Below are 21948 nucleotides of genomic sequence, written 5' to 3'. Positions count from 1 at the left end.
AAGGACCTGCTGAGACGGTCCGCCAGCGTTTTCTGGACTCCAGGCAGGAATGATGCCGTGAGATGTATCGAATGGGCGATGCAGAAGTCCCACAGGCGAATGGCCTCTTGGCATAGGGGAGATGAGTGGGCTCCGCCTTGCTTGTTGATGTAAAACATGGCCGTGGTGTTGTCGGTGAGAATCAGCACGCAACGGCCCTGTAGGAAGTTGAGAAAAGCCTGACAAGCCAGGCGCACCGCCATCAGCTCTCGGACGTTGATGTGCAGGGCTAGTTGGGACGCGGACCACAGGCCTTGGGTATGGTGCTCCCCCAGGTGAGCGCCCCATCCCAGAGATGAAGCGTCCGTGACTAGGTGGAGGGAGGGTTGCGGGGCGTGAAAAGGCACTCCTGCACAGACCGCCGTGCGATCCGACCACCAGGTGAGGGAGGCCAAGACCAAGGACGGAACCGTGACCACCATGTTCAGGTCGTCCCGGTGAGGGCGGTATACCGATGATACCCAAGCCTGTAGTGGGCGAAGCCGTAGCCTGGCGTGCCTGGTTACGTAGGTGCACGAGGCCATGTGGCCCAACAGGGCAAGGCACGATCTCACGGTGGTAATCGGGAACGCCCTGAGTCCTTGAATGACGCTTGCGATGGTATGGAACCGGCTGTCTGGCAGGATGGCTCAGGCACATCTGGAGTCCAGGATTGCTCCAATGAACTCTATCCTCTGAGTAGGCACTAGAGTGGACTTCTCTCTGTTGAGTAGAATGCCCAGCTTGTGGAAAGTGTGTGTCACCATGTGGACGTGCGCCTGAACTTGGTCCCTGGTGCGGCCGCGTACCAGCCAGTCGTCCAAGTACGGGAACACCTGCACCCTTTGACGACGAAGGTAGGCCGCGATGACTGCCAGACACTTTGTGAACACTCTGGGAGCCGAGGACAAGCCGAAGGGAAGAACTGCAAATTGGTAGTGCACTTGGTTTACTACAAATCGCAGGAAGCGCCTGTGAGGCGGATAGATTGCTATATGAAAGTATGCGTCCTTCATGTCGAGGGCGGCGAACCAGTCTCCAGGATCCAGTGAAGGGATAATGGTCCCCAAAGATACCATGCGGAACTTCAACTTTACTATGAATTTGTTGAGTCCGCGCAGGTCTAAGATGGGTCGAAGACCCCCTTTCGACTTGGGGATCAGGAAGTAGCGGGAGTAAAACCCCATGCCCTTTAGCTGCGATGGAACCTCCTCTATGGCCCCCATGGAGAGGAGCCCAAAAACCTCCTGCGTTAGGAGTTGCTCGTGAGAAGGGTCCCTGAAGAGGGACGGGGAGGGGGAGTGGGAAGGGAGGGGGGCGAGGAAAACTGGAGGGCGTATCCCCTCTCCACCATGCGAAGGACCCAGCGGTCCGATGTTATAAGAGACCAAGCACGGTGGAAACGGGAGAGGCGATCCCGGAAGGGGGGAATCGAATCCTGGAAGCCGGTTGAGGTGCCGTCCTCGACCGCACCTTCAAAAGGTTTGCCTAGGCCCTGAAGGTGGCCTAGGCTGGCCCTGGTTCTGACCGGGTTGAGGGCCGGTCGACCTTCGCCTACCGCCTCGACCCCGCCTCCTAGCAAAGTCCTGTCTTGGACGAGGCGGGGGAGGGTAGAACCGCTGAGGCTGGGGCCTGAAGGGTCTGCGCTGAGGCCCTGGGACATGCATCCCAAGGGAGCGCATCATTGTCCTGGAGTCCTTCAGGTTCTGGAGCCTCGAGTCCGTCTTTTCCGAAAAGAGGCCCTGGCCCTCAAACGGAAGATCCTGCAGGGTCTGCTGCAGTTCAGGTGGCAAGCCTGACACCAGGAGCCAGGAGATTCGCCGCATTGCTATCCCCAACGCCAGGGTCCTAGCGGCCAAGTCCGCTATGTCGAGGGAGGCCTGCAGGGAGGTGCGTGCCACCCGCTTCCCCTCCTCTACCAAGGCCCCGAACTCTTCCCTCGATTCCTGGGGAACCAGCTCTTTAAATTTCCCCATCGAGGACCACGAATTAAAACTGTAGCGGCTCAGGAGAGCCTGCTGATTCGCCGCCCAAAGTTGCAGTCCGCCAGCCGAATAGACCTTGCGTCCGAACAAATCGAAGCGCTTAGCGTCCTTCGATTTGGGCGCAGCAGCCTGCTGGCCATGGCGCTCCCGTGCATTAACTGATGAAACCACCAGTGAGCACGGTTGGGGGTGAGTGTACAAGTACTCATGTTCCTTGGAGGGCACAAAGTACTTCCTCTCAACCCCTCTGGCCGTGGGTGGAATAGAGGCCGGGGTTTGCCAGATGGTGGTGGCGTTCGCCTGAATAGTGCGGATCAGCGGTAACGCCACCCTAGATGGAGCATCCGCTGAAATGATGTTCACGATTGGATCATGGACCTCCACAATCTCCTCCACCTGGAGGTCCATATTGCGAGCCATCCGGCGCAACAGGTCCTGGTGGGCCCGAAGATCTATAGGAGGCGGCCCAATGGCGGATGTACCCGCTACGGCCTCATCAGGCGAGGACGAGGAGGATGCCCGGTGGCAAGGGGTCCAATGGCTGATCCTGCTCCAGGTGTTCCTGGAGCTGGGCATCGCCTGCCCCCTGGTCCAGGGCCTCCGCCGGTGTGGGCACTGGAGCCTCCATGCCCCTTGGAGGAGGGCGGGAGATGGTGGACTCTGGGACCCTGGGTTCAGAACGGCCTGAGCGGGAGGCAGATGGTGGAGCCCCTTGTGCCTGATGGTAGGCCCACGGAGTCCAGAAGGACCAATGCGCAGGTCCCTGCATAGAGTCCTCGGTCTCCTGCAGGTGGCCAACCTCCACTGCATCCGACGAGCGCGATGCCGACCTCGACGGCCACGGCGGTGCCGAGCACGACGCCGTCGGCACCGGATGGTACGGTGCCGATCGGTGCCGGTCGTAAGGCGATCTGTCCCTGCGCGGTGCCGGAGAGCGGTGCCGGGATCTGGATCGGTGCCGGTAGTCCCTCCGGTGCCGACATCCCGACCTGGAGCGGGACGACGATCGCGAAGAGGCGTGGTACCAGGAGCAGCCCCTCGAGCCCGAGTGGCGCTCGTACCGGTGCCGGGAGCTGCGTCTCGAGCCCGATCGGTGCCGGTCGTCGCGACGGTGCCGAGATGTTGAACGGCGCCGCGAAGATGATCTCGGCCGCGAGTACGACCGGTGCCGAGGTGATATTCGGCGCCGGGACTCCGAGCGGCGTCGGGACCTGCTCCGAGACCTGGAGCGGTGCCGAGAGACTTGAGCTGGCGACGGTGGGCGCATGAGGGCAGGCTTGCCTCTGGACTGCGGCACGCGTGGAGCCACCGGTGCCGGGAGTTGTGACGGCGCCGGCTCCGTGAGGGCGATCAGGTCCCTCGCTGTCGCAAAAGTCTCCGGGGTGGAAGGGAGACAATGTTCCACCACCAGCCTTGGTGGTGAAACAGTCCGCACCGGACTCAACGGCCTCGGTGCCGGAGTCGACGGTGTGGCCGCCTGCCTTTGGCGGTCCAACTGCAGACGCGGCTCTACCCCCGGCACCCGGGGAGCCGGTATCTTCACGGCAGCAACGTCCCGCGCCTTGCTGGCCTTCTTATGGCCCGGAGAGAAGGATCAGCGCCGAGGCTCTTTAGGCGGGCGCGGTGCCGACGTCGGCCGGTGCCGAGATGTCTTTTCCGCCGCACCAGTCGGGGCCGCCGGGGCGCTGCGCACCGAGGCGCTCGGTGCCGGGGCTGGGCGCGCCGAGGGAGGATCCGGGCTAAGTGCCGCCTCCATGAGGAGCTGCCGAAGCCTAAAGTCCCACTCCTTCCTTGTCCGAGGCTTGAAGGCCTTGCAGATCTGGCACTTATCTGCTTGATGGGATTCCCCGAGGCACTTCAAGCAGGAGGTGTGCGGGTCGCTCGTGGGCATAGGCTTCGCGCAGGAGGCGCACTGCTTGAATCCAGGAGCCTTGGGCATGAGCCCGGCGAAGCGCCGAGGGAAAAAAGGGGGGGGGGGAGAATGACCCCCTTAATCCCCGGTGACCATTTAAACTACAAAAACTAACAATAACTATCTAAAAACTTCTTAACAACTATAAACAACTGTAACAACTATCTAGACTAATGAAAAAACGAGTAAAGCTAGGGAGTGTGGAGATCAGCTATGCCGCGCTCCACAGTTCCAACGACTGTCAGGGGCGGTAAGAAGGAACTGAGGGGGCGCTGGGTCGGCTGGGGTATATATCCAGCGCCATAACGGCGCCACTCCAGGGGGCTCCACAGCCGACCCACCGGGTGTTGCTAGGGTAAAAATCTTCCGACGATCGTGCACGCGGCGCGCACACACCTAACTGGAATGGATGTGAGCAAGCACTCGAAGAAGAATACACTAATTCTTGGTTGAATTATGACATTCTTCTGTACAGTAACATAATTGTGCATTTGTATCCTTCAGTTATTTGTGATGTGGCATACACAAAGTCATACAGACACAGGAAAGAGTTGGGTGAAAAATAAGAATCAAATTAAATATAACAGTGGTAGTTATGAGAGTAAGAGGCTATATTAAAATTGGAGTTATCACCTGAATCAAGGCATTCTGAGGTTTGTTGGTCACCCTCTTCTTCATGCTCCAATTGCTGTGCAAGTGCAGATTTGTATGTTTCTATAAGTCTATAATCATTTGTTTTTTGGCTACAGCTGCTGGTCAGGCTCTGTGTGTCCATTTGTTCCTGCTCTCCTTTAGGTTTCAAGGCAATGGCATCCTTTTCAATCTCCATCCTCTGCCTCTTCTCTTGTTCAATTCTTTTTTCATTCTAGCAAAAGTAGTACAAGATGTCATTTTAACAATATTGAGTGTCAGAGACTGCTCTAAAAAGATAGGAAGAGCATCCTAAACACAAGGGGGTAGACTCTGATAGACCATTTTTAAAAAAAATTCTCATGTGTAGCGTAATTAACAAGTTTCAAGAATGTGCAAATGAGGAAATAAAACCCCAAGTTTCACAAGATGCTGCTCAAGATTTAACGTAGAAAAATGAACAACTAAAAGCTCTAGAAGTGATGTTTAGACTTCTGAGTGGTAACCAGTTTAGGGAGGAATGGCTGCACACAGCTTCATAGCCTAAATGCATTTTCGTTCTTTTTACTTTTTTTAAATGCCATGCTAGAAAAAGATACAAGTACAAACAGTGTCAATACTCCGAGCAAGAGAATTAAAAACTTTTACTAACTCCTTCAATTTCTATTCATTTATTTTGTTTAGAAAAACACACAAGTTTTGAAATACCTTGCAAATCACCATTTTGTCTTGGTGGAACACTGATTACGTACTGCAGACTTGACAGAGTATCTGTTCTACAAGTTCTACATAATGAGCAGCTCTGCTGCACTTGTAGCATTCTCCTTCTCCCCCCGCCCCACAGATGTGCATTACTGTAGGATCCTGTGAAATCTGTCATTGTGCACATAGCTGACTTTACATGATATGATCGTGTGGATGCTCATCCTTGAGAGTAGGACCAAACCTTGACTATTTACATTTATCGGAGCTCACTATTTTTTCTATAAGCACAATATCTTAAATCAAACAAAAGACAAATATGGTACACTAAATATGAATCCGATGACTATTTGAATTAAAAGGAAGTGTCTGAAGAAAAATTTATACAGTTTTCATGTTCCATAACTAAGACACCAGTCCAACAGCTCTAAACCAATTGAAAATACTGTATTATGCCGCAAGTCTGTACGGCTAAGTAAGGCAGGGGGACCCTATATGACTGGCGATATGGTTGAAACAGCTCCCGTAAAGCCAAAATAAAACCTCCCTTTTGCAACAAAAATTAAAAAGAGTGAATGAAGCTGATTCCAATTAAATGGGTAACCGAAAATGGCTTCTTCTGAACATTGCAGTTTATTCTGAAAATTCTGCAGTAAATTGCATGGCAAACAAAACATTTTTCTTAAATTGGTACTAAGATATTTCTTTATTGTTAGATTACTGATACAACTTCACAGAACACAAAAAACAGTTACTAACCTTTCGTAACTGTTTTTCTCCAAGATGTGTTGCTTATGTGCATTCCATGTTAGGTGTGCGCGCGCTGCATGCACCAGTGCCCGAGATTTTTCCCCTCAGTGGTATCCATTGGGTTGGCTCTAGCACCTTCTGGAGCTACACACTTATGTGTCATTAGAAGGGGTGCCGCCTGCCACGCACCCTCTCAGTTACTTCTTGCTAGTTAACTCCAACAGAAAGCAATAGAAAAGGATAGGAGGGTGGGTCATGGAATGGACATGAACACCACATCTCAAAGAACAACAGTAACTAGTAACCGCTCTTTCTTCTTCGAGTGCTTGCTCATGCCCATTCCATGTTAGGTGACTCACAAGCAGTACCCCAGGAGGCGGGCTCAGAGCTCATGGACACTCTCTTCTGTAACTGCCGTCATCTTGGGCCTGCTGGGTAAAGATGTAGTGGGATGCGAAGGTATGCACCAACGACCAGGTTGCGGCTCTGTAGATGTCCTGAATTTGGACCTGCGCGAGACATGCTGCTGATGAAGCCTGGGCTTGTGTGGAGTGAGCGGTTAAGATGGATGGAGGCAGGACATTCGCCTGCACATAGCAAGCCCAAATACAGGCAGTTATCCAGGACAAGATCCTCTGGGTGGACACAGGAAGCCCTCTCATCCTTTCTGCTATTGCTACGAAGAGTTGTGTGGACTTGCGGAAGGGTTTTGTCCTTCTCAATATAAAAAGCAAGGGCACGCCTAACGTCAGAGTGAAGCCACCGTTCCTCAGAGTTCTTGTGAGGTTTCTGGAACAGACTGGTAGGAAAATGGCTTGCTTGTTATGGAATTGTGACACCACCTTTGGTAGGAAGGCCAGATTGGGGCACAGTTGGACCTTGTCCTTAAAGAACACAGTGTAAGGCAGTTCTGACATAAGAGCCTTGATTTCAGAGATCCTTCTGGCTGAGGTGATCACCACTAGGAAGGCAACCCTCCAAGAGAAAAGTAGAAGGGGGCACGATGCTAATGGCTTAAAGGGGGGAACCTGTTAGTCTTGACAGAACCAGGTTTAAGTTCCATGGGGGGGTTGGCTCACGGACCTGAGGAGAGAGCCTCTCCAGCCCCTTGAGAAACCATATTGTCATCTCCTGGGAGAACACTGACCGGCTGTTCACTGGAGGGTGGAGTGCTGAGATGGCTGCTAAGTGTACCTTGATAGTCATGAGAACCAGACCCTGATGCTTTAAGTGGAGCAAATAAACCAAGATAGACTGGAGGGAAGATTGAGATGGAGAGAGCGCATTGAGAAGCTCAAATTGAGAAATGCTTCCACTTGCCCAGGTAGGTAGCCCTGGTGGAAGGCTTTCTATTACCTAGAAAGATCTGCTGGACCTGTTCCGAGCAAGCCTGTTCTTCTGGGTTCAGCCATGCAGCATCCATGCACTTGGGTGCAAGGAGGCGAGATTTGGGGAAGCAACCAGCTACGGTCTTGTGAAATTAGGTCTGGATCGAGTGGGAGCGAGATTGGGGTTGCTACCGACAGGTGCAGCAGCGTGCCAAACCAGTGTTGATATGGCCATGCCAGGGCTATCAGAACAACTCTCACCTTGTCCCGTTTGATTTTTAGGAGGACCTCGTGAACCAAGGGGATCGGAGGAAAGGTATAGAATAGGAGATCTGTCCATGGGTGGAGGAAATCATCGGAGAGAGAGCCTGCGCTGTGCCCACGCAGCAAACCTCCAGGTGAAAGGAACACTTGTGGTGAGAGGAAAAGGAACTGTTGAGGTGATCCGCCAATACATTCTGGGCTCCCGGGAGATGTGACACCGCAAGATGAACGGAGTGCTTTACAAAGAAGTCCCACAGATGGATGGCCTCCTGACATGGGGCCAAAGATCAAGCCCCATCCTGCTTGTTGATGTAAAACATGGCCACAGTACTGTCTGTCAGGACTTGCACCACCTCGCCTGAGATCTGGGGAAGGAACACATGGCATGCTAAGCATCCCACCCTAAGCTTACTGACATTTATGTGCAGAGAGAGTTCTTCTTGGGACCAGAGGCCCTGAGTTTGGCGCCTCACCCTAAGTCTGACACATCCAAGATTAAAGTACATGCCGCCATGTGCCCCAACAGCTTGAGGCAAACCTGAGCTGTTGTGATTGGGTGGACCTTGACATAGGATATCAGGTCTGACCTGGGCTTGAATTAGGCCTCCGGCAGAAAGGCCCTGGCTTAGGTTGAGTCGAGCACTGCCACAATAAATTTTATTCTCTGAACCGAGGAAAGAGTTGACTTCTGCTCGTTTATCAGCAGACCCAGCGCTTGGAAGGTGGCTTGGACCATGCTGATACTTTTCTGTATTTAAGCCTTCTACCAACCTTTGCTCAGCCAGTCAAGGTACGGGTAGAGCTGGACGCCTCGCTCTCTGAGGAAGGCTGCTACTATCGCCATACATTTCATGAAAACCCGTGGGGCTGTCAATAGGCCAAAGGGAAGAGCGGTGAATTGGTAGTGGCGTTGACCCACTATAAAACTGAGAAATCTTCTGTGGCCACAGAAGATAGAAATGTGAAAGTATGCGTCCTTTAAGTCGAGGGTTGCGTACCAGTCTCCTGGATCCAGGGAGGGAATGATGGAAGCCAGGGAGACCATGCGGAACCTCAGTTTCTATTGAGGTGATGCAGGTCCAAGATAGGCCAGAGGCCCCCTTTGGCCTTTGGGATTAGAAAATACCGGGAGTAAAACCCCTTCCCTCTCAAGTCTTGTGGAACCTCCTCCACAATCCCCATCCATAGGACAGACAACCTCCTGGACGAGGAGTTGCTCATGAGATGGGTGCCTGAAGAACGACAGGAGTGGGGGGGTGGGAGTGAGAGGTGGATAAAAACTCACGGGTACATCTGCCTGTCCCTGTACTCAGGACTCAACGGACTGATATTATGTCTGACCATGCAGGGCTGAATAGGGACAGACAGTCCAAAACCAAAAGGGGAGTCAGATCCGAAACGGTGACTGGCACAGTACCCTCAGGCACACCTTCAAAAAGCCTGCTTAGGCCCCCAGGATATCAATGGCTGTGTGATGTCTCTGAGCTGCTCGAATTTCGAGACCCAGGGTCTCGGGACAGCCTCGTGTGGGGAGGATGAGGAGGTGGCTTGCATCAGAGGGCCTCCTTCCTCTTCCTCAACTATGTTCACCTGAGCCAACTCCTGAACATTGGTACAGGGGTCGGTATCGGAGTCGGTGTCCGGTGCCGAGTGGGAAGGAGCAGTAGCCTTAGGAATGATGGGAAGTAAGACCTGGTAATGGGGAAAACCCTCAGGGATTCCAGTAAGGCCATGGCATAGGCCAGTGGCCCATTGGCCAGGTGCTGGCAGGGGGACTGGCACTGAAGTCCAGTGGCTGATAGGCTGGGTTCTGGTGATGGGCTTTAGGTTGCACATAAGATGGTCTTGACACCGGGATCAGGGACGGCTTGCCCTTAGAAGGTGCCAGGGGGCCAAGTGCCGGGAAGAATCCTGACACTCTTTGTTCCTTCCTACTTCCGGTCACTGGAACGGACAGATGTCCCACTGGAGTTGGAGGAACTGGGAGAGAAAGCAGGCCCCTACCTGCTCGGGGTCTATGGATCGGTCAGACCACTGGTACCACAGTGGCTTCCATGTGTCAGCGGAGGGTCCCGTACTGGATTCAATGTTCTAGGTGGAGTTGACGGTGCCATCGCAGGCCCGGGAGAGGAAGAGTAACCCGGCACGGCACTGTGCTGCCTTCTCTCCGCTTCTCTTTTTTCTGCACCGGTGAGCACTCTCTGTCAGTGCATTGCTTTTTCTGCTTCTTCCTTGGCACTGGACATGGTGAACGGTGCTGGGAAGAGCTCCGTGCCAGAGTGCTTCTCACTGAAGCCAATGTGTTCGGTGCCGAATCCATGAGGGCGACTTCCATGTGGATAGCCTTCAGCCTAATGTCTCTGTCTTTTTTAGTACAGGGTCTGAAGTCCTGACAGATCTGGTATTTGTCCTTCAAGTGAGTCTCCCCTAAGCACTTCAAGCAGCTGGAGAGAGGGTCACTCACAGGCATAGGTTTGCCACAGGAGATAAAAGGCTTGAAGCCTGGGCACCAGGGCATGCCCAGCCCCTGGGGCGAAGGAGTCCCTCGATGACAGGAACTATCTATTTACATTATGTACACTAACACTAATGATGAAAACTATAGACACTGAACTATGATAACTAAGAATGAAGTTAGAGTCCAAAAACCACTGAGAAGAAAGCCTTGCCGGAGCAAGAGGGGTCGTTCCAGCAACCGTCATGGGCGGTAAGAAGGAAATGAGAGGGTACGTAGCTGGCAGTGCCCTTATATCGACGCATAAGCACGCAGCTCCAGAGGGTGCTAGAGCCGGCCCGACGGATACCATTGAGGGAAAAATCTCCAGGAACAGTGTGTGTGGCGTGCACACACGTAACATGGAATGGACATGAACACTCAAAGAAGAAACCAAGATTCTCAAGATGAAAGCTATCACAATGTGTATGCAACTTTATAGATGAACAAAACTCTCAAGAGCCCAGATTTTTATCATTGCTCAGACACCTCAGTTAACTGTAGGTCCAATATGATTGACATTTTTAAATACTCGTACCTCAGTGATTACAGTAGATATTGGCTGGAAGGGGTTGCTAGAAATTGGCTCAGAGTCAACCTCCTTAGGTACACCTCTTCCTTCAAATTCAGTTTCTTTTCTTTCCCTTTGTTCTCTATTTTTTTGTTAAAAAAGAGAAGAATCTTGAAGCAATAGAATCAGAAATATTAGAACACTTATTAGGTCATCTAATTCATCCCCCAACTCATGCTAGATTGTCTTTTTACAGAATGTCTGTGTTTTGAATACTGTACTCCAAAATGATAAAGTTCTGAGCTAACCTAAAAAAGAAAGATTGATTTTATTGAGTTAGTTTTCAATAATATAGCTCTAAATGGCCTGGGGCCAGGCTACCTGAAATTGCCTCCCTCCTCACAACATGCTGCCACAGTTATGATCAGCAGAGTTACTGATGATAGATTCCCTTCTACAAGCTACAGACCGGGCTGCTAGCAGGATGTTCTGAATAAGGGCTCTGGATTGTCCTCTGATCCCTGCTGTGCTTTAGCCCAGATTTGTCCATTTTTACTGCATCCTTTCTGCAGGGCCCACTTGTTTCCCCTGGCCTTTGACATGAGTTCAGGAAGAACGAGGTATTGGCCAATACATTGGGGAGCTATCTGTATTTAGAGCAGCTGCTTGGCAGAAGCAGCCTCTACTACATTAAATCCTTACAATTTATCTAGCACTGCTTTTCCTTGGATTTCCTAAATACTAAAGTAAATGGGGGACTGCTTCCGATAGCTCAGCATTGGTACTACAGCACTACATTTCATAGAAGTCCTTCATGGTTAATTCTAACTGGCTAATTAAAGCATGGCATGGGCACTTCAGTTGTTTGTTTACTTAGATTTATAATCATTTGAACAGTCCACATCCAATGCAATGCCTGAAAACAGGTGTAGTGCTGATTAAAACTGATGTGAATAAATTCTCTGGCTGATGCATTCTGAAGTAACTTCACTTAGAGAGCACTCTTGGGGAGACTGTGTGAATGGAATCGCAGTAATCAATCAGGGAAGTATCGATTGAAACAGAATTCCACCTGAGTTATGAATACGTACAAATATCTCATGACAAGAGATTTATCTGATGCAAATAGCCAAATGAAAGTACCATGATAACTGTTAAATCTGAACCCCTCAACTGCTGTCAGAAATAGCAAAGTCTACAAGCTGGGAAGACGGCCTCACCCCCAATGGCACACAAGTTTACCAATCCCCCAAAACTTTTAGCCTAATTAAGTCTGAGCCAATTCTATAATACTTCCCAAGGTAAACAAACATGACCAGTAGCCACGGGTCAATTAAAAAATGTGGAAGCCATACATCCATTTGAGACATTTCTTCTCAGAACCCATTTCCCCATTACCTCTCCCAGACAGAGCAACTCGACAAAGTCAAAGACCCAGTCAACACAGAAAACTACACCAGTTTAACTAAAGGTGTTGTTTTACACCAGTTTTATGTGACCAATTAATTCAATTTAAGCCTGGCTTATGCTGATTTAGCTTAAATTAATGCATTGCTGATTTAAGATAAATCAATATTACACCAGGGTTAAATCAAAGTAAGTGTGTCCGCACAGAGTTTTGCACCAGTTTAATTAAAATGAAAAGGCCCTGTACATTGCTGGCGTACATTTTAGGGGCTAGGCGACTGGCAGAGATGGAAGCCATGCCCCTTAGGAGAACCTTTACAGGGATAACCCCAGTTGGGCAATTCACTATTGGTGCCAACACTGGCTGCCAATGATAATAGAGGGCTCTGAAGGGAAATAATAAATCCTTGCATTGCTTCCCCTGCATCTCCTCAAACCCCACAGTCCCTCCCCTATTGTGTATTTTGGTGGGGGCTTAAATGAGTTCTCAATAAAGTTGCAGCAACTTTGCCAAAAAATTCAGATGTCTCCCTCTATCCTCACTGGTGCCTGCTATTCACAGATTGATTGAAAAGTTTATTTTAATTACATTGCTGCAACTTGTGATACGGTAGGCCCAAAAGATCTCCTTGCATCAAGCAACAGAAACTATTTTGGGTCAGCTTCCAGTCAGGTAACACTAGTGACTATGGACTATATCTATTCCATGTCTGCCATTGCCCACTCATCATCTTAGAGAAGATGATCTTAAGGCTGTGTGCCAAGCAATTTCTTTTATGTTTTAACAAAAGAACAACTTGACTATTCCGTTTCAGCTCTTTTCTTATAATATGAAACACCTTTTGTTTTGTAGTGGGTACTCAAGAATTTGAATAAGAAGGGCCATACTGGGTCAGACCAAAAATCCATCTAGCCCAGTATCCTGTCTTCCAACAGTGGCCAATGCCAGGTGCCCCAGAGAGAATGAACAGAGCAGGTAATCATCAAGTGATCCATCCCGTTGCCCATTCACAGCTTCTGGCAAAGAGGCTAGGGACACCATCCCTGCCCATCCTGGCTAATAGCCATTGATGGACCTATCCTCCATGAATTTATCTAGTTCTTTTTTGAACCCTGTTATAGTCTTGGCCTTCACAACATCCTCTGGCAAAGAGTTCCACAGACTGACAGTGTGTTGTGTGAAGAAATACTTCCTTTTGTTTGTTTTAAACCTGCTGCGTATTAATTTCATATGGTGGCCCCTAGTTCTTGTGTTATGAGAAGGAGTAAAAAATAGTTCGTTATTTACTTTCTCCACACCAGCCATGATTTTATAGACCTCTAGCATATCCCCCCTTAGTCGTCTCTTTTCCAAGCTGAAAAATCCCAGTCTTATTAATCTCTCCTCATATGGCAGCCATTCCATACCCCTAATAATTTTTGTTGCCCTTTTCTGAACCCTTTCCAATTACAATATATCTTCTTTAAGATGGGGCAACCACATCTGCACACAGTATTCAAGATGTGGGAGTACCATGGATTTATAGAGACAAGATGATATTTTCTGTCTCATCATCTATCCCTTTCTTAATGATTCCCAACGTTCTGTTCGCTTTTTTGACTGCCGCTGCACATTGAGAATGGATGTTTTCAGAGAATTATCCACAATGAATTGTTAACATGACGGCTTTATTCATGGAACCCCTTCATGTGGAGGAAAGAAAGCCAAGGAAGGTAGAATACCTTTCTTCTCGTATCTTCCTTACTCGTTCAGCTCGTTCTCGTTTCTCTTGTTCCTCATATGCTTTTTGCTCTGATGTGTCTTTTTGGACGCGCTCATTTAAGGCATCGAAATCTTTTGCTATAGTATGTAGCAGCCAATACAGACCTTTTCTTATAGATTTGTCAATTTTTTTCCCATAGCCCATGACAGCTGAGCAAGGCTCCTGTAAATTTAAGAGAGAAAGTAAAGGGGAAAAAGAATAATTATATCTCAGATCACATTCCTAAATTATAAACAATGAAGTCTTAGCAAATGGTTAGTAAATATTCAAAATATTGTTACAGCTAAAGCACTACACACTAAAAATATCTTGTAAATTTAAGAGATTTTTTTGCCAACATATCAATCATGAGTTTTATCCAAATGCTTTATTTCCAGTCCCACTCCAGTAATAGTAGAACTCTCTAGAGTCAATAAGAAAGATGGGCACTCAATTCCTCTGTCCCACTCACAAGTACCATGAGAATCCAACCATATTCTTCTAACAGCAGCACTGCTTTATGAGTGGTCTAAATTATGCATTCCAACTTTTCCTTGCAAATCCAAATATAGCAGCTTCAGAAGTGGATCCATTCTCTAATGACTGATTGACCCCTTAAGCCTTCCCCTGCATAACAGCTAAACTGTTCACGCTACTTTAAAAATGAAAGAAAAAAGTTTCCCGTTACTTGTTTTCAGAATAAAGTAGTTAATTCTCCTGCGATTATATCACCAACCAAATGTTGATGCCTTTGAGGCACATTTTTTTTATTATACATAAAGCACCAAAACTGTGCGTGGAGTTTATAAACAACTTACAGAAGAAAACAATGTTACCTGCTAAGGACCTACCACACCACAATCCCAGCTTGGCTCTATCAGTATATGCTCCTGCTCTCTAGAGAGCTTTGTGTTCACTTTCCTAGGTGTAAATCAGCATGTGGTTCACCAGTGAAAGCTGCAGCATCTGAAGGTGGAGCCAAATCACTGAGAAGATGAACAGGTAGCACCATCATAGCCTCTGACTTGGTTTCCCTCGTTAGCTGTTTACAGCGGTTTCTGCAGCATGGCAGTAACTAACCAAAGTCTCACAGAGACAATATCTGGATATAGGAAGTGACAGTGTTTTCAAGTTCATAGATACTATAATGATAAATACATTAAATGTAACTGGGGGTTACAAATCACTTGATTGTTGGTAGGATATCTGCAAATTTCATTGAGAGTTTTCTTTAAATCAATTTTTTCTGCATAATAAAATGAATGAGTTTGGAAACCGTCAATACTCTGAGCTAAGGGAAAAACACTGAGCCCCAAGACTAGCATGACTTCTATAAGGGATGAAGATGCTCTTGACTGACATATCAAGTTGCACAGAAGTCAATCTTTTCTGTCTAGGAAGTGAAAACGGCTGTAAGTAGTTTATTTTGTAATAAAGACAAATAAGACCTACCGCACTTAGCTTCCATAATACATTCTTTGACTCATGAAGGACCAATACATTCCTTACAAGTACATCAGTGTTCTCAGTCCCTAAATTCCTTTCATCTAACAAGACAGAGCTTAGAGCTCTGTGCATTTTGAGAAAAAAAATCTTTGGAAAGGTTTATTGAGAAAGCACTTCTTATTTTCTATCTTGGCACTGCATATATTAGAAAACTAGGGCATGTCTTTCACAGAAACTTTTGACATACTACTAAAGTTGAGCAAGAGGAAACAAGTCAGCTTCCTGGTTCTGTAAGAGATAATGGGATGTAGGAGGAGACATTTCCTAGTAGGAATCCATAATCTTAAATATTTTAGAGAGAGTTTTAAATTGAGAAATTAAGGGCCCGATTTTCAGAAATGCTGAGCACCTGCAGCTCTCGCTGACTTCAGTCAGTGCTATGGGCCCTCAGTACTTCTGAAAAAACAGGCACTATATCGTTTCAGGGTATCGTGCTCCCAGCCCCCGCTCTCAGCGGCTCCTGACCACGGTTCTGGGTGGGGGGCACAGACAAGTTCCATTGTGGGTAAGGAGCTAAGTTCCCTCTAAGCCGCACAGCCAGCTATCAAGGGCCGCACAGGCGGGGAGAGGAGCCCCTCCTCCGGCCCGGCCCAGCACAGCCCCACCGGAGCTGCCATGGCCAGGGAGAGGCGTCCCTCCCTCAGCCCGGCCCAGCTCAGCCCCACTGGAGCTGCCATGGCTGGGGGGAGGTGCCTCTCACCTGGCCCCAAGCTGCTGCGGCGAGAGAGGGCTGCGGGGAATCCTCTCTCCCTGCCGCAGCCCCAGGCGGCCTGCATCCCAAACCCCTCATTCCCAGACCCACCCCAGAGCTCGCACCCCCAGCCAGAGCCCCCCCACCCCCACACACACACCCCGCAACCCTCTGCCCCAGCCCTGAGCCGCCCCCCCCACTCCGAACCCCTGGGCCCCACCCCCATCACATATCACCTCCATATTGGTGCACATAACAAAATTAATTCCACACATAGACGTAAAAAATTAGAGGGAACACTGGTAAGTGTCAGGGACAACAGAAAAAGGTTGGGGACTACTGGCTTAGACCACTTTAGAGTACTGAGAAAGAGGTTACAGTACTTTTTCAGTTCTTTACAAAACATTTTGTTAATGATTTTAGAGAAAGTGTCCTCGGCATAGGTATTCCTCCAGCAATTGTCTCTAGCATGTGTACAGACTTGTGAACAGTCAGGGCTTGTGCTGTCTTAGAAGTTTCCTAAAGACCCTGTTTTCCTTTGCTTTCTTATGCTCCAAATATAGAGTGCAAACCACCTATATCAGGGCTGGGCAAACTATGACCTACGGGACTGCCACCCCCATGGCGCTGCGGGCCCCGCGCCGCTCCCGGAAGCGGCCAGCACCACGTCCCTGCGGCCCCTGGGGGAGGGCACAGAGGGCTCCGTGCGCTGCCTTCGCCTGCAGGCACTGCCCCCCACAGCTCCCATTGGCTGGGAATGGGGAACCATGGCCAATGGGAGCTTCGGGGGAGGTACCCGCAGGTGATGGCAGCGCGCGGAGCCCTCTGTCTCCCCCACCCCCCACCCCCCACCAGGGGCCGCAGGGACGTGGTGCCTTCCAAGAGCGGTGCGGGGCCAGGGCAGGGAAGGAGCCGCTGACACCCCCTGCCCTGAGTCCCCGCCGCACCCCTCCTGCACTCCAACCCCCTGCCCTGAGCCCCCTCCCGCACTATGCACCCCCTCCTGCACCCCAACTCCCTGCCCTGTGCCCCTTCGTACACCCTGCACCCCTCTTCTGCCCCAACCCCTTGCCCTGAGCCCCTTCCTGCACACTGCGCCCCCTCCCACACCCCAACCTCCTGCCCCAGCCCTACATTCATGGCCCGGCATGCAATTTCCCCACCATGATGTGGCCCTCGGGCCAAAAAATTTGCCCACCCCTGACCTATATAGTAAGATATACCCAGTCCTCCTGCACTACTGTCAAAGTTTTACAAATGAAAAAGCCTGCACCAGACAGAACAGTGAGAGGCTACACGCATTTCATGACTCTGGAGAGCAGTCAAATTGAAACAGGCATTTTACATTTAATCATAGATTTCACAGTCATCACCTCTAACTGAAAGGAGTAAGGGACTAGGATGGACTCCAGATCTGATCCAGTATGGCAATTCTTACGTTGCTAGGAAACAAAGCTTTTTTATCCAGTCATACACTCTATCCACCCTTTACTGAATAAATTTTGGAGACAGCTTGGTCATTTGGGAATTATCCCTTGAGTGAGGGGAAAGCCTTTCTGAGCCAAGACAAAATGTCATAGACTCATAGACTTTAAGGTCAGAAGGGACCATTATGATCATCTAGTCTGACCTCCTGCATGATGCAGGCCACAAAAGCTGACCCACCCACTCCTGGAATAATTCTCTCCCTTGACTCAGCTGTTGAAGCCCCCAAATCATGATTTAAAGACTTCAAGTCACAGAGAATCCTCCAGCAAGCGACCCCTGCCCCATGCTGCGGAGGAAGGCGAAAAACCTCCAGGGCCTCTGCCAATCTACCCTGGAGGAAAATTCCTTCCCGACCCCAAATATGGCGATCAGCAGAACCCAGAGCATGCGGGCAAGATTCTCCAGCCAGACCCACATTGACCATTGATAGTAATTACCAGCGATGGCATGTTATTGACCTATTGACTAAAATCACGTTATCCCATCAAACCTGTCTAGGCTAAGTCTCAGACTTCCTAGAGACAAAGGGAGAAGAAATCCAACTTCTGGTTCTTTAGGATATGTAGTGAGTTCTCTGTATTTGCATGTCCTGCTACATGAGCCATTCGAGTGCAACTGTATTTGGCAAAATTAGTGCGGTTTTTTGTTTGTTTTTTGTTTGCTTTTTCACTCTTTACTAATTTTTGTTATCAGAATTTTCTCTGGAGAGCATGTCTACACTACAAAATTAAGTCGACTTACGTTAAGTCAAAGTACCACCTCTGCAGTAATTAATTAGATATTTAATGTCCAAATTATGGGGGGGGGGGGAGGGATAGCTCAGTGGTTTGAGCATTGGCCTGCTAAACCCAGGGTTGTGAGTTCAATCCTTGAGGGGGCCACTTAGGGATCTGGGGCAAAATCAGTACTTGGTCCTGCTAGTGAAGGCAGGGGGCTGGACTCAATGACCTTTCAAGGTCCCTTCCAGTTCTAGGAGATGGGATATCTCCATTAATTAATTTATTTATTTATTTATTTATTATGCTCCTTCTGATGGCAGTGCACATCCTTACCAGGAGCACTTGCACCAATTTAACTGACAGTGTGGGGCATTGTGGAGCACTTGCCGCCCGGGGCTGACTGCCTTAGCCCTGCTGCCCAAGCGCTGGCTCTCCTCCCCTAAATCCCTCACCAGGAGGCGGCAACAGGGCTCCAGCTGTCAGCCTCAGGCAGCAATAGGCAATGTAAGCAACAGTGTCTACATGGACACTGCATCGACTTAACTACATTGACTTCACATTATGCCTCTTGTGGAGATGGAGTTATTAACTCGGTGTAGCAAGCAACTTACATTGGAGGGAGCAACATTTTAGTGTGGATCCTTACAGAGTTAGCTCAATGTAAGCTGCCTTATGTCAACCTAACTCTGTAGTGTAGACCAGGCCTTAGATTCTGGAAGAGCATGGCGAAGCTGCCTGCTGTAGATCAAAGCTGAAGCATGGATAGAACTGCTTTGCATGAGCGCACCGAATATATAAGCTAGAAAATAAACTGAAGGATGACAATCTAGAGAGAAAAGTGAATGGGGTGGAAGATCTCATTCTTGGAGAGATTATAGCAGTGCAATGAGTCGCTTGGAAATATCTTCCCTACAAATATTTACTTATGTGAAAAAGACTTCACACTATCAAAGCTAGTGTTGCAAAGTCAAATCCTCATTACATCAAGTGATCTTGATGCTAAATCAAAAAAAATATGCAGTCATGCACTGCAACTTCTTGTAACAATATGTAACTTATTAAGAATCTGACTGCTATTAGTTTTAAAGCTAAGTTAATTTTACTTTATAATGCTTTTGTTTCCACTTTAAAACTAATGATACAATTTGGCAATGTAGGTGGGTTGGGGGGAAGAGCAGAAAATCAACTCAACTACAGGTTATCCTACACTGATCAAAAATGGATCACAGAAACATACAACTAGGTAAGCCTACATGGCTCAGGGGATTGGTAGTGGAATTCAAACCAATGGCCCTTGATGTTTCTGTGTCACACTAGGTAGTGACCAACATTTGCTAGCCCATGTTCAATGGATAACATCTGTTCAGCTTTTGAAGCACTGTTTTGAAAACACACAGTTTGAGCCCCAAAGTGGACACATGGTAAATTTGAGACACTGGTTATGTTTGAGATAGCCAGTTAGCCTTGGCTGTGATTATTTTCTTTGTGAACGCTTCTTTACAGGCAAATTGGACTGAGACCAACCCCGTCCCAAATTTGCTTCACAAAAAGATCCAGTTTGTCAGATGGTAACTCTGTTTAAAGAAGGTTAGGCTAGAGAACAAATATGGGGCCAAAATCTTGTTTGAAAACTGTGTTTAATGCCTAATAAGAATCCAAGGTCAGAACCCAGTTTCCTCTTCTGTTTTTAACAAGGTTTGGCTCTAACAATACTGGCTGACCAAACAATCTTTAAACCAAGTTAGCATGAACCATTTTAATATGATTTCAAACTGGTTCAGCAAACACAGCCTGAGCCCATGTACAGATGGGGCCCTAGGAAGGATTCCTCCTGGACAAAGGCAGGGTGATACCCGGAACTGTTTGTACTGCAGACCAACATGCTGTATCTTTGCTGGGATTACAGGATCACATTATCACCTTTTTTAAGCATTACATTTATACAAATAAATCGAGTACAGTAAGATATACTTACAATCTGACACAGACATTTATGCTCATTGACAAGCTTTTCCAGCGATAAGCACTCAATTACATCTGCTTCTGCCAACGCTCCTTCTCGGTCCTGCTTATTTGCCAGCCTAAAGAAAAGATGACCAAAAGTGAGAAGGCAAGTAAAGGCACTTACCACTCTGATCCACAATCAGAGTCAAGCAGATTAGAGGCCAGTTCAGAAAACAAACTCCATATATATTTCAGACTAATTTAGGATGGATGGGAGGAGGAAAGAGGGAAAGTAGCGAAAACTAGCTTGTTACTCGTCTAAAAATTATGGTTTTGGTGTCCTTACCTACGCAATAAAAAAGCAACTATTATTCCATACGTTTTAAACTTTCAAAGAACTACACTAATATCAATCCACACAATGCAACCATGAGTTAGGTAAGTACAATTTATAAATGGGTAAACAGGCTGAGGGATGAAGCGATTTATTCAAGGCCACATAGTAAAATCTGTGGTAGTCTCTGTATTAGAACTCAGGACTCCCTGACTCCTACTCCCATCCTCATTCCTCTAGATCAATGTTAGTCAATCTTTTTGATACTAGGGACTGGCTTGCTGCCTTCCTAAACTGTGTCAGGGATATCTCAGGGACTGGTCTCACAGACTGGTCGTTGTGAAACACTGCTCTAGATCATGCTGCTTCATGCTTGAGACCATCCCAGGTCCTCCTGCACTCCAGTGTTCCACCTACTGAAGAGCCAGGACTTTAAATCTAGATGATTGCAGTCAGTCAGGGATAGCTCCAATTCTTACTCCCTCAGTGGAAGAAAACGAATAGGACTCTAGAGAGTCATAACTATTAATAGGAATTATAGTTGTATTACAGCAGTACCCAGCTACTCTCATCTGGATCGGGGTCCTCTTGTGCTAGAAGCTGTACAAAGGAAGGCAGTCCTTTCTCCAAAGAGTGTACAATCTTAGGGTATGTCTACACTACGAGGGTAATTCGATTTTACTTAAATCGAATATGTGGAATCGATATTGCAAAGTCGAACGTGTGTGTCCACACTAAGGACACACTAAGGACAGTAATTCGACTTTGTGAGTCCACACTAACGGGGCGAGCGTCGATATTGGAAGCGGTGCACTGTGGGCAGCTATCCCACAGTTCCCGCAGTCCCCGCTGCCCATCGGAATTCTGGGTCGAGCCGCCAATGCCTTCTGGGTAAAAAAAATTTGTCGTCATCCGTCCGTCACTAACGCCCTCCCTCCCTCCATGAAAGCGCCGGCGGGAAATCAGTTCGCGCACTTTTCTGGTCAGTGACAGCGCGGACGCCACAGCACTGCGAGCATGGATCACGCTGCGACCATCGCTGCACTTGTGGCCGTTCTCAACACCTCGCAGCTTATCATACACCTTTCCCTGAGGCAGATGCAGAGAAATCGGGCGAGGAGGCTACGGCACCGCCGTGAGAGCCTGAAGTCGGAGAGTGGCACAGAGCTGTTAGAAACCACGAGCCCCAGCGCCCAGGACATGACGTTGGCAATGGGGCATGTGGATTTTGTTGAACGGCGATTCTGGGCCCGGGAAACAAGCACGGAATGGTGGGACCGTATAGTGCTTCAGGTCTGGGATGAATCCCAGTGGCTGCGAAACTTTCGCATGCGGAAGGGGACTTTCCTCGAACTTTGTGAGTTGCTGTCCCCTGCCCTGAAGCGCAAGGACACCCGCATGCGAGCAGCCCTCACTGTCCAGAAGCGAGTGGCCATAGCCCTCTGGAAGCTTGCAACGCCGGACAGCTACCGGTCAGTCGCGAACCACTTTGGTGTGGGCAAATCTACCGTGGGGGTTGTTGT

General features: G+C 48.7%; 1 protein-coding gene across 4 annotated transcripts in view; it reads right to left on the bottom strand.

Moving 5' to 3' along the window:
* The window catches only part of ARL13B (ADP ribosylation factor like GTPase 13B), a 99317-nt gene that overhangs the window by 14463 nt on the left and 62906 nt on the right, over positions 1-21948 (bottom strand). For all 4 annotated transcript variants that reach the window (XM_024208616.3, XM_024208617.3, XM_024208618.3 and 1 more), the window contains exons 5-8: positions 20123-20228; positions 13724-13926; positions 10622-10736; positions 4549-4780 (exon numbers count right to left, since the gene is read on the bottom strand). In XM_024208616.3, the coding sequence (XP_024064384.2) occupies positions 4549-4780; positions 10622-10736; positions 13724-13926; positions 20123-20228 (656 nt within the window). The remainder of the gene's footprint in view (positions 1-4548; positions 4781-10621; positions 10737-13723; positions 13927-20122; positions 20229-21948) is intronic.

Source organism: Terrapene carolina, unplaced genomic scaffold (assembly GCF_002925995.2).
Source record: "Terrapene carolina triunguis isolate 2854851 unplaced genomic scaffold, T_m_triunguis-2.0 Scaffold558, whole genome shotgun sequence".
Classification (NCBI taxonomy): Eukaryota; Metazoa; Chordata; order Testudines; family Emydidae; genus Terrapene; species Terrapene triunguis.
The sequence above is the reverse complement of the archived record's forward strand: the minus strand, read 5'-3'. Positions and strand labels throughout refer to the sequence as shown.